General features: G+C 65.2%; 2 protein-coding genes across 2 annotated transcripts; both read right to left on the bottom strand.

Moving 5' to 3' along the window:
* On the bottom strand, positions 1-3,306 carry CHLRE_03g158450v5 (uncharacterized protein). Its single transcript, XM_043060647.1, has 10 exons — positions 3,089-3,306; positions 2,900-2,979; positions 2,526-2,666; positions 2,223-2,437; positions 1,749-1,881; positions 1,631-1,650; positions 1,345-1,407; positions 1,057-1,159; positions 808-938; positions 1-544 (listed from the first exon to the last, which is right to left on the bottom strand). Exons 2-10 carry the CDS (start codon positions 2,946-2,948, stop codon positions 431-433), a joined length of 969 nt encoding a protein of 322 aa, XP_042925776.1. The 5' UTR covers positions 2,949-2,979; positions 3,089-3,306; the 3' UTR covers positions 1-430.
* A 174-nt stretch (positions 3,307-3,480) lies between these two features.
* CHLRE_03g158464v5 (uncharacterized protein) lies at positions 3,481-11,606 on the bottom strand. Its single transcript, XM_043060648.1, has 10 exons — positions 11,361-11,606; positions 10,853-11,046; positions 10,517-10,606; positions 10,161-10,312; positions 9,882-9,955; positions 7,617-9,760; positions 5,100-7,446; positions 4,657-4,917; positions 4,170-4,437; positions 3,481-4,049 (listed from the first exon to the last, which is right to left on the bottom strand). The coding sequence occupies exons 1-10, from the start codon at positions 11,491-11,493 to the stop codon at positions 3,857-3,859; spliced, it is 5,856 nt and encodes a 1,951-aa protein (XP_042925777.1). The 5' UTR covers positions 11,494-11,606; the 3' UTR covers positions 3,481-3,856.
* Positions 11,607-11,938: the final 332 nt, after the last annotated feature.

Consider the following 11,938-nt stretch of genomic DNA (forward strand, 5'->3'; position numbering starts at 1 on the left):
CCTAAACAAATGACTCCCGTCACTGCGAACGAAGTTCTGGAAGAGGTCCCGTACGGCAGAAGGCACATCCACGCGCAAACATCATTTCTTACGGACTGCACACACTGCAGTCCCGAAGCTGCCATACAATTCAGAAAGGCAGGGGCTGCGCCCGTTGCATGTGCGCTTCATTTGGATGCATTACGCATTACTCATGCCGCATGTAGTGCCGTGTTGCGGAAATGATTCTGCTAGCTATAGTCCTTTTGCTTCAAGGATAACACCGCTCAACACCGCACCTCCCAGTCAAGTGCCCCTGGCTGGGCCCTGGCTTGCCGTGTACGGCAACTGGCTGCCGGTGCTCTCACCAGCGCCCTTGCATGAGATGCCCAGTGGCTTCAATCGCAGACCCTAGCCACTGTGTCATGCTGCCATTGTCTAATCTGGGTCCTTAGGCAGACAGCTCATACGCAACCTTGATGGCGGAGACGGACATGCTGGTGCCCTGGCCGAACAGGCGCCACGAGGGGTCAGAAATGGCGCTCACGTTTTTCCGAGTGTCCACCTGTGCGCGGCCGGCATAGGAGGCAGCATCATTGACAGTTAATCAGATCGCCAGGAAGGACGATGCGGTATGATTGCCATGAAGTACGGTACATGCACCGGAATAATGCCTGTCCCACCACCACTAGGATCAAGCCCTCCATCTTCCTCCCTGCGTGCACCCCACATTGTACGTACATCATGGGTGACAGGATGACGGCACCCCACGCTTGTCTGCACCAGGGCACAACCGCACACCTCCCTTACTCCCACTCCCGCATCTACCTGGAACGTCTTGGGCACGAAGTAGACCTCGTCCTTCTGCTGGCCGCTGGCGGTGGGGTTCAGGTTCAAAAAGCCCTCTCGGCCGCGGCCGGTGGGGTCAGCAAAATCCACCAGGGCATAACAACCGAATCCTGTCCGGAGATCAGAGGCAGGCGTGTAAGTTATATACACGCACGCATACACGCACGCACACACACACACACACACACACACACACACACACACACACACACACACACGCGCACGCACCGGCCTGCAGGCTGTCCAGCCGGATCTCCTCCTCCACACCGCCCAGGTCCAGACCCGCCACCATGCCCAGAGCCGAAGGGGGCTTGTAGCCGATGCGGCCAAGCTGCGCGTGCAATGTGCAGCATGCATGTGAGTGTGAAACGACAAGGGAGGGCGGGATTCGACACTTTGCTCCCCTGCTTTGCTATGTGTGCGCATCTTGATACATCGCGCGAAGTGAACATGTACGGTGCGGCCTGACCAGGTAGCCGCCCAACACCCCAACCAGCGCCCCCAACCAACACGTACCGTCAGCTTCAGTTCACCGTCAACCCACCACTCCATGATGTTTGCGCTCCGGATGTACTTAACCTGCGCCATTCATGCCAAAAGTGCACAGGACAGGAGACAAGCGGGTGTCACGCGTGCGGCCATGCTGCGTCAGCCACAGACCGTGGCCACAGACTCAGTCGTATCTTTACATAAACCTTGACCCCCTGCGCACCCGACACGCGCGCACGCACGGCCCTCTGCTCCATCCACATTTTTGGACACGACACGCAACCCAACCCTTCCCAACCCCCAACTCCCGGACCTGCAGTTCGTTCTCGTCGCCTGGCTGGCGTCCGCGACCCGTTTGACAAACGTGAATGCGGCGTAAATGTTCGTTTCAGAGCGCGCGAAGGGGAGGCGCTCGTACAGCGCCCACACACCCGTGTTGGTCAGGAACATGTCAGCCACAAGCATCTTCTCAAAGTCGATGAAGTTGACCGCGCACGAGCCCAGACGAATGTCATCCTCACGGTTGCCATAAATGGTGTACGGAATAGTGGCGGGCAGGAAGGTCTGCAAGCCGGCAAGGAGAACCGAGAACGGTAGGCAGCTTCAGGCAGGGTACCGGCGGAGCGGTTCTTACGGTTATGTGACACTTAGCCTCAGTCCCCTTGCGCAAGAATGGAGCGCGGCACGAGCGATACCCAAACCCTCACCTGGCTTCACCCGCCCAAAGCACCGCACCGCATTGCACACACTGTCCTGATGGGTCCATTTCCTTGCGCTCTTCAAAACACATACATGCACGCACTATCGCTGGTCCGGTGTGTGAGGCGCAGCGCATTATTGGCGGCGCGCGCGTTTCGTCTCCCGTACCGGACACATGGTACACTACTGCCCCATCACACACGCACCTGCGACGCCATCGTAATGCTCAGGACAGTCTTGGCGTCATCACGTGTCCGTGTGGCCTGGCGGAGCTGTAGGTGCTTCACGTGGTCCAGCGTGGAGGGCGCGTTCAGGCGTGTGGCGGGGCTCGGGGCGAATGTCGCTTTGTGGGGGTTCTGGGTGAACGTGTAGGCGGAGGGGCCGGCCTGCACGGCAGTTTCGCCCTGGCCGATGCCGTTCCCTGTATGTGCAGCAGCGCAGAGGTGATACATCAAGGCAATCGAAAGCGGGAAAACAGCTGCATACGGCATTCGAGTTTCGCGACTTACACAAGGGAAAGGGATTCGCGGTGGTAGCCGTTCCATCTGCCAGGGGCGCGAGGGAGACGCCGTTGGGCGCACTGGCCGTCCACTGGAAGTCAACCTGCTCGATGGGGCCGCTCTGCTGCAGCCGGCGGGCAGCGGCGCACGCTGTGTCGGTGGGGGAGGAGGCCCGTGTGCTGGGAGAATTAGTGTCGAGCGGGTGCAGGGCACGGGGCCCTGGTCGTGCGTATCTACAGCTCAGCCGCTACTCTCAGCCCAAATCCGAACATCTAATGCCAAGTTGCGCACGATTTTGGTCCCGTGCGCAAAGCTGCCGGCCCAATTGACGGCAATGGAGATAAATAGTCATTGCGCCGTGTAAACGCGCCGTAATGCCTTACCACTGCCAACCGTGAGCAGAACCACCAGAGTGAATATTTGGTGAGCCATGTTATGCGCTGCCGGTGCCTGCGCCTCGGGCCTGCATCAAATTTAGGACGGACAATTCTGCGCCTGCCACCGAAGCTCCGCAGCGCGTAAAGAGAGTGCAGAAAGCATCAGATGAGCTCAACAAACCATGGTGCTCTCACCTAGAACCTCCGGAGGCGTTCACGAACGCGGGAGACTTGGGCGGGGAAGACACTGGGGAAGACTGACGGCACGACGGACTAAGCAATGCTAGTTATGTATTACTTGCATGACGATATGCATATGGAACACACTCAAATCTGGAGTGACATACATCGCCATATGCGGAAGGAAAGTTCGCGACTAGTAACGGTCACAGCGGTTATGTGTTCACAACAGCGGTTAGAACGGGGGGCTCGGCAAAGCACGAACCGAAGGCTGAACCGGCGGGCAACGCCACTGTGGCCCTGGCTCAGGCGGCATGAGTCACAAGCAGTCTATTCGGTGGGATGGGACATGCGTTGGGTCAGCTGCGACTGCTGCGCGTGAGGCCTCACTGGGCCTCAGCCCCCCTGCTACCCACTCTTCGAGGCCGCCAGCTAGCCAACGGCGTGAGCGGGTCCCTCTTGTAACCTATGCAATCTAGCCAACCATGACATCGGTTGAGCATTCTTGGTGTAAAAGCAGCCAGCGCCAAAGCCCTTGCTAATGCTCTGGCCAGCACAACAGCCGACGACCATCCCTCCTCCCGATCATTCCCTGCTCAGCCCCCGACGACCGTCCAAACCCACTCTCTTTCCCCCTTGTTTCTTCCGCATGCCTCGAGATGCCTCGCTCCATCCAGCCCCCGCCCTGCCAGGCCTTCTCCCACAGCTGCCGTCATCGCAGCGCCGCGGCGCCGCGGCGCCCCCAGCCACCTTCAGCAGCTGCACCCACCCGCACCCACAGCCTCACGCCGCACCGCTGCCACCACCTGGCGGCTGCACCTGGCCGCGCTGCCGCTCCATCTGCGCCAGGGCCGGGCCCGGGCTGGTGCCGTGTCTGAAGTGTGCAGCTAGGGGCTTGTGCGGGTGCGCCACCCACTCCACCACGTACTTGCAGTCCACCACGGGAACACCCGCGGCCTGCAGAGACGCCACCAGCCTGCATTAATGTCAGCATGGGGTCAGGGAAGTATGTTAGGCGATCCCATACCGATACCCCTCCCCCCCCCTCCCCATCCATGCGCCGCACGTGCATCACATCCCAGTGTCCCACACGCACTTGGCCTCGTGCTTGCAGCCGGGCGGCACCACTGCCGCAAGGCAGCCGGCGCGCGCCGCTGCCTCGCCAGCGCCGGCCGCCGCCGCGGCCGTGCTGGCCTTGTAGGTGACGCAGCGGCCGCCGCCCGCCCCCAGCATCCAGTCCAAGGTGAGTGTGTCTAACGGTTTGGCCAGGCCCTCCGGCACAAGCAAGGACATCCCGGCGAAGGCGCGGGCGCCCGCGCCGCAGCCGCGAGCCACGCAGCGCATGCGCCAGTGCGCAGGCGCGCCTGTGTCGCAGGAGTGCGAAACGGAAGGGGAAGGTGGGCGTTGAGGCGTTGCAGCCGGTTGCAGGTGGGCAGGTTGCAAGGCACGAGGAAAGCTACGGATTACGGTTTGGGGAGAAGGGATGGGGGCCGCACATGCATGGCCGCATGGGTCTGAGCGGTCGCCCGGCGGTTTGTTTCCCTATCGGCTTGAGTACGGTACGCACTGCACGGCCGGCATACCTTCGGAGATGATGCCTGGCCCGTCCTCACACTTGCTGTGCTCATAGCTCTGCAGGTCCATTCCTCCTGCCCCGCCTCCGCCTCCTCCACCTGCGCCGCCTGCGCCACCACCGCCTGCGCCCGCCTGCTGGTTGCGTTGCAGTGCAGTCAGGTAGTCTGTGGTGAGCAGCCAGGCGCCGGCGGCCATGGCGCACACGGTCTTGTCGGAGCGCTTGAGGCTGGGCGCCAGCAGCGCGGTGATGCGCGGGTCCCAGCCGTTGGCTGCGCGGGCATGAACACAAGTGGTGGTGGTGGTGGTGGTGGTGGTGGTGGTGGTGGTGGTGGTGATGTAGGATACAGTGGCGGGCGGCGGATTGGCAACACATGGCTTCCCTAGCAGGCTGTCGAACGCACAGGATTACATACAGGCCCGGTCAAGACCTCTGGCGAGGCTTGAGACTCACCTCCGACATAGGTGAGACCCAGCTTCGTGAGCAGGTTACCGTACTTGGTTCGGTCCTCACTGCGGCTGAAGCCGCTCAGAGCAAATGTCAGCTCGCAAAGGCTCCCGGCCCCAGCCCCCACCCCAGCCTCGGAGGTGCCAGCATCTGCCTTCGCTGCCGGGCTGACGGTGGGGGAAATCCCGGCCTCCCCTGCGCTGCGCTTGCCACCGGCGCGCTTGGAGCTGATGGCAGCAGCGGCGCCCTTGCCGTCACTGCCATTGGCTGACTGAGTAGGTCCTGGCGGCGGTGCGGCGGTGCCAGCCCGGCAGCCGTCTGCGTCGGCGGCCGCAGTCTGTGTCACCGCCGCCGCTGCGGCCGCTGCCGCATCTGCCTTGGCTTTCTTGCTGGCCCCGGCCTTGGACCTGGCCCTAGCCTTCCCGCCCGCGCCTGCAGCGACTGCCACCTCCACCTCCATTGCTTCAACCCCCACGTCTGCCGCAGCAGCCTCCGGTTTCGCCTCCGGTTCCGCTTCTGTTTCCAAGTCGGGCACCGCTTTTGGCCGCGCCTCTGGCCATGCCTCCAACTCTCGCGCAGCGGCAACGCCCTCCTCCAGTTTCGGGGCTGCAGCGCGCCGGCGCTTGGCCTTGGGCTGCTGCGCCTTCGCCTCCTCCGGCGCACCCATTGTGCCGTCTCTGGCCCCATGGCCGTCCACGCCTGCGCCTCCTCCGCTGTCAGCCACCGCGGCAGCGCCTTCCCCACCAGCCCTGAGGCCTGCTGGCGCAGGGTCCGCCGCCGGCTTTGCCACAGTTGCCGGCGTAGGAGCCGGCACCGGCGCCGGTGATGCGTCCCCTGTCTCCTGTTGCGCTGCTGCCACAGCTGATGCTGGCGCTGCGGCCGAGGGCACGGCTCTGGCTTTGCGCTTTGTGCCTTTGGCTGCGCGTGCCTGCGGCGGCTGCGGCTTGTTTTGGAGCCCTGCCGCCGCTCCGGTCATCCCACCATGCACGCCGCCACCTGCTCGGCCGTCGGCCACACCGGCAGCCACGCCGTCACCTGTTGGACCAGCCTCTGGCGCGGTTTCGCCAGAACGAACGTACTCACCGGCTGACGGTGGCGGGACCGCTACCCCCATGTCGTCCTCAAAAACAGACACCGCGGCGGCCGCAGCTGCAGCTTTGGCCTTGCGCTTTGCGCCCTTCGCCGGCGCCGCTGGCTGAGCCCGCAGGGGCTGCGCGTCTTGGCAATCAGCTGCCTCCGCTGCGGCTGGTGCCGCTGCCGCTGTTGCGCGCAACTCAGGCACCGGCTCAGGTGGCGCGGGAGCGCCAGCAGTAGCGCAGGGCTCGGCACATTGTGCCTCAGCTATAGCCGCCTTGCTGCCTTTGTCGCCGTCAGCGCCCTGGCGCTTCCGCCGCTTCGGTGCCTTCGGCACATCCGCAGGTGCGGCTGTGGCGGCCGCCCCCGCCTCAGCATCCGCCGGCACCTGAGGGGGCTCCGGTGCTGCATCGGAGCCTGCGGACCGGTGACACTGATGCTGCCGCTGCTCCTGCTTCTCCACCTCAGCCTCCACCGCCACGTTAGCCCCGGCGTCCTTCACGGCCTTTCGCTGCCTTGGCTTCGCCGCCTGCTTCTTCCCACCTGCTCCCGCCGCGTGCCCGTTCGCTGCCGGCGGCTGCAGCTTCTGCTCGTCCTGTACTTCAGCTTCTGGCAATGTAGCGCCGCCAAGGGCATGCGCAGGACTTGATGCAGGTGCCGCATACACATGGCCAGGCTCCGAGGCATCGGCGCCTCCGCCAGCAGCCGCGCCCGCGCTGCGGCCCCGCGCCCCGAGCTTCAGCGGCGCGGGAGCGATGGGCATGACGATATGGAAGCGGCTGCGCTTGGCACCAGCGCCCAGCGCCGCCGCCGCGGGTGGCGGCGCAGCCCTGGCGCCTTCCTTTCCCAGCCTTAGTTGCACGGCACCTGCACCCTCCGCCTCCTCAACAGGCCCCACCGTCGCATCTTCCCCTACAGCGGCTGTCCTCTGCGCTGCTGCTGGCGGCGCGCCCATAAGCATCCCTGCTGCCGCCGTTGTCGGCAACGGAAGAGCCCCTGCGTTCATTTCCCCCTCCGGTCCCGCAACTGCCTCGGCATCCACGCCATCGCATCCACCGCGTGCGCCCTCCACCGCCCCGCCGTCCGCGCACTGCTGCTCCGCGCCAGCGCCGCCGCCGAAGCCGACACCCACGCCAGCTTCAAAGCCGGCCATGCAGCGGAGCATCAGAGGACCGGCGGCCGCGCCGCCACCGGGCGTGGTCTCATCCGCGGACTCGGTCGCGCTGCCAATGAGGGCAGGCAGCATGGCGGCCACACGGCGGTGTGCGCGCAGTACAGCCTGGGCGACAAGGGACACAGTCAGGGACACGAGGAAAGAGTGCGGTGTTATGAGTGACCTGCAAGGCGACGCGCAGTCATATGCGAATTTGCCGGGAGCGGCAAGTAGGAAGGCAGAGAGCTGAGGTTTGACCCTGAGCCAGCCCTGCAGCACCGTTTGCGTGCTCGCACCTGCTGTGATGGCTCCTCGCTGCTAGCCGTCCCGTGAAAGCCTACGCTGTAAGGGACAGGAGCCGAGGCCGGCGGCAGCGCGCCGGCCCCGACCGCATCCGCCTCCGTGCGCCCCTGCCCTGCCTCCACGTCTGCCACGCCCTCTGCGCCAACAAAGCCGAGCGACATTGGCCCAACGCCTGCAGCCCCTGCACCTGCGCCAGCCCCCGCGCCAACCACCAAGTCCTCCGGCTCTGGCTTGACGCGCACGGCCGCCATGACAGCCTGATGCGCATCATCCGGACCTGCCGGCGCGTGCCCCGCAGCATCACAACTGGCCTCGTTGACCATGACAGGCGCCTGCACCAGGTTTGCCTCACCGCCTGCGTCCGGCAGCCGCTGCTCAACCGGCTGGTGCAGCGGCTGCACTTCATCCTCCTGCGCCCCTGCCAGCTGCAGCTCCACCTCCTGGCCGCACGCCTGCTGCGCCTCCTCTCCTTCCAGCGCCGCCTGCGGCTCTGGTGCCGGCAGCTGCGGCGCCCCCAGTTCTGCCTCTCGCTGGGCCTCCTCCCCGTGCGGCCGCCAAGCCTTCGGTTGACGTCGCCGGCGCGGCTCGGGCTGCTGCCCCGGCTGCAGCGGCCCCAGCGGCACGCGGCCGGGATCCGCACTTGCACCCCAAGTCCGTGCTGCCGCCTCCGCCTCCACAGCATGCGGTGACTGCAACACACCGACCCCGGGTGGCACACCCACACAGCCCAGGCTCTCGCCGCGCGGCTCCGGCTTGATGGCAGCAAGGGCCGGCTGCGCTGCCTGCTTCGGCTGCTGCTGCCTGTGATGCTGCGGAGGCGTGAAGCCGGGCGGTGGCACCTCCTCCTGCTGCTGGTCGCGTTGCTGCTCCTGTCGTTGCTGGTCTTGCGGATCCTGTTGTTCCTGCTGTCCCTGGCCCTCCTGCTCCTGGCTGTGTTGCGCCTGCGGCCACGTCTCCTCATGATTAGACGGCTGCTCAAGTCCAGGCGCATCGTCCAGCCCCGCCTGCGCCTGCTCTTCACGCGGCGCCCCCGGCTCCGCCTCTGGCAGCGGCTGCTCCTGCGGCTCCGCCAGGTGCGCACACGGCTGCAGAAGCGGCTGCGGCGGGGCACGGCGTGAGCCGTCGTGGCCAATGTTGCCCTCGGCACCCACGACGCCCACGGGCCCTGCATCAGCTGCTTCGGGCTTGACCCACATGGCGCAGGCGGCGGCCTCCGCCTCTGCCTCCGTCGCCTTGGCACCGCCTGCAGCGGTCCCGGACTGCTGCCGGTCATGTTGTCCCTGGTGCGGATGAAGCTCCGGCGCTTGCTGGTGCTCCTGGTGCTGGGAAACGAGTGGCAGTGCCGTGTCCATGTCCATGTCCGGCGCGGGCGCCTCGTGGGGCGGCACACCGGCCTTCTGGGCGCCTGCAGCCAGTTGCTCTTCTTGTACCACAGGCAGCTGGTATGCCCCACCTGCAGCCCGCTCACCAGCTTCCCTGCAACCTCCCATTGGCTGCACGGGGAGCTGCTGCCCAGCAGCTGCGCCAGTCAGCAGCTCCTGCTGCCCAATCAGCTGCGGCTGTAGCTGCTGCGGTGCCCGCAGCTCTGGCGCCGGGCCCATCTGCTGCGCCGCACACTCTGCCTCCTGCTTCACCCCAACCGCAGGCGCAAAAGCGGGCGGACCTGCCAGACTCTCAACCAACCGACTTCCATCCACCTGGCCCTGCTCGCCCCCCTGCTGCTCATAGGTATTTGCGTCCTGCAGCAGCTGCGGCGGTGGCGGCGGCGGCTCCTCCGCGGGCTGCTCCTGAGACTGATGCTGCGACCCCGCCGCATCGTGCTGCACATCCAGCCCATGCTGCTGCGGCTGCCGAGGCTGTGGACTTGGAAGGTCCTGCGCCTGTGGCTCTTGGTGCTGTGGACCCGGAAGGTCCTGCGGCTGCGGCTCCTGCTGCAGTTGCGGCGCCCCAGTCTGGTGCTGGGCTCCGTCGGGAGCTTTGGGTTCCCGCTCCTGCGGCGACTGTTTCTGCGGCGACTGCCCCTGTGGCGCCTGCTGTTGCTCGCCGGGCGTGTCCTCGCGGGCGCCCGCCTGTGTGCCCGCGTGGGTGCCCGACTGTGTGCCCGCCCCGGCGTCCGGCAGTTGCAGGAGGAAGGGCTCTGCGGGGCACCGGCGTTTGGGGGAGGGGCGGCGGAGCACAGTCACCAGCAAGTCAACGCACACCTTTGACGCTCCCCTCCAACCACAATGCTTCGCCTCCCTCCCTTTGAGTTCGCTCACCTTCGCTGATGAGCGCCTTTGAGTCGTGACACGCCATGACCCAGCGGTAGTTGACAAACCGGATGTGCGGGAACCTGCACGCCCAAGGCCAACACAGCATCAGCGTAGACACAGCGAACACAGCGAAGCGTCTAAGCCCGCCGGCCTCCCCTAGCACCTTCCCGGCCGCATCCCACCCGGCGCTAGCACACGTCGCAGCCCCCGCACGGCCACACCCAGCGCAAGCACGCAACCGCCACCCACCCTCACCCAGCACCGCCCCCCCACACACACACTTACCTGCTGAGCATGGCCAGGTGCCTGGGCAGCAGGGCGCCCTCCTGCCACGTCACCACGTGCGACACGTGCGCCCCCACCGCCTCCGTCTCCACGCGACCGCCCATGCCCTCCACCCAGTACTGCAGCAGCAGCTTCAGGTTCTTGATGTCGGACTGGCGGTGTGTGTGTGGGGGGGAGGTGCGGTGGTAGTTTGCTGCTGATGCGAGCTTTACTCGATGCGGGTCCAGAGAGGCAGCGTCAAGCACTGCGTAACGTCCACACGGGCACTTGTACGCCAGGCGTGTGGCTGGCCTAGGCAGCCGACAGCAGGCATCCGCCACACAGAGCCGCAGAGCCGTGCAACCCCACGAACTCACGGGTATGCCTGACACGTGGATGCAGCCGCAGTTCTCCCGGAATCCTGGGATGCCAACTTCCGGCGGCGCCGCCAGCAGCCCGAAAGCATCCTGCGTGCGTGCGGTGAAGCATGCAGATGTTTTGCAGGAGGAATAACTTAAGTCGCCGTGCACAGTCCTGCTGCTGCCTCAAGGTGACGCGGCCGACAGCAAAGGCCGCCTCCCAGTCGCCTCCATTTCCTCCTACCCGTTGAGCTTGGGACGTTTTCGTTGGTCCCGGGCTGAGCCATACCGCCCCCTCATGGGATGGTGCAAACACCCCACCCTGACGCACGCCCCCGCACTCTGCCGCCTCACATTGGCCTCCACCAGCTGCCCCTCATCCACACATGCCAGCACCCACTGCGGCCCGAACACACAGGCGGCCGCGCCCGCTGCCTGAGCCTCGCGGGTCTGCTGCACCAGTGCCTGCTGCTCGTGTGTGGCGATCACATAGTCCGCCCCCTCCACGTAGGCGTCATCCGTGCCAATGATGTGACCCCCGTTCGCGACTGCAAGGGGAGGAAACAGGGAGGTGAGGGCCTGGCTGAGGGCAAAGCAGGCAGAGCATGTCCCCAGTGTCGGGGCCTCGAAAGAAGCGGGATTGTGCAGCGCGAGCATCAGCAGGCGTGCGTGCATAGGTGGAGCGGGGAGGGCGCATGTCGAGAGTCCAACTGCAGGGGCTGCCAGTGCGCGGCAGGCGGGCAGGTTTGCAAGCAGGCATGGCGTGGCGAAAGCAGGCACGGGGCAGGCAGGTAGGGCCCCACAGGCACGGGTGACGACCGATAAGAATTACTCCAGCTCGTGTCGGTCATCAGCAGCTCACATATGCTCTTGAGTACAAGCTTTCGCAGCCTCGCGGTGAATCCAGCGCTGACACTCGGCACGGCCAAATGCACCACGAAGAGCTTTCCGCCGAACAACTGCAGCGCCGCTGCTTGAGCTTCCGGCTCTTCCATGTCTAGAAGTACTCGTTAAATATACTGGCAGCAATGTTCGCTCGATGAATCATTTCCACGTTTGCCGACAGACGGGAGCTGTCCGGGCCGGCGCGGCTAAGCCGTGTAAGTTCATACCTCTAGCATGCTTTTATTGTATAACATCTGATAACAATGCCGCGCGCGACGGCGAGCCCTTCCGCTTCAAATTGCGTGCCACAAAACCCGAGCACCAAGTTGGCGCCCCCAACCCCACGATCTTGCCAGTTCCCCCTGGTTCTCCATACTGCACCCTCTGCCCCGTTTCGAATGAATCTGAGCCCATTCTTGTCCCAACAGTTGTGGCTGTGCGCTGGAGCAAGGCGAGCTGGGCAAGCATCTCTCCTGGTCCCCTGGTGCACGTTCGCTCCGCACCGCTGTTCAGCTCCCGGCAGCCGACAATTCCCCTCCTAAGTACTTGAATCCG

This window comes from Chlamydomonas reinhardtii, chromosome 3 (assembly GCF_000002595.2).
Source record: "Chlamydomonas reinhardtii strain CC-503 cw92 mt+ chromosome 3, whole genome shotgun sequence".
In the NCBI taxonomy this organism is placed as follows: Eukaryota; Viridiplantae; Chlorophyta; class Chlorophyceae; order Chlamydomonadales; family Chlamydomonadaceae; genus Chlamydomonas; species Chlamydomonas reinhardtii.

What these genes read in the sequence shown, in the direction of transcription:
- CHLRE_03g158450v5 (XM_043060647.1), bottom strand. Translation starts at nt 2,948, where the DNA reads ATGGCTCACCAAATATTCACTCTGGTGGTTCTGCTCACGGTTGGCAGT. An exon ending in CGCGAATCCCTTTCCCTTGT is followed by an intron (nt 2,438 to 2,525) that starts GTAAGTCGCGAA and finishes CTGCACATACAG; the next exon opens with GGAACGGCATCGGCCAGGGC. An exon ending in ACGGTGAACTGAAGCTGACG is followed by an intron (nt 1,160 to 1,344) that starts GTACGTGTTGGT and finishes TTGCACGCGCAG; the next exon opens with CTTGGCCGCATCGGCTACAA.
- CHLRE_03g158464v5 (XM_043060648.1), bottom strand. Translation starts at nt 11,493, where the DNA reads ATGGAAGAGCCGGAAGCTCAAGCAGCGGCGCTGCAGTTGTTCGGCGGA. An exon ending in GCTTGTACTCAAGAGCATAT is followed by an intron (nt 11,047 to 11,360) that starts GTGAGCTGCTGA and finishes CTCCCCTTGCAG; the next exon opens with TCGCGAACGGGGGTCACATC. An exon ending in TCCACGTGTCAGGCATACCC is followed by an intron (nt 10,313 to 10,516) that starts GTGAGTTCGTGG and finishes ACACACCGCCAG; the next exon opens with TCCGACATCAAGAACCTGAA.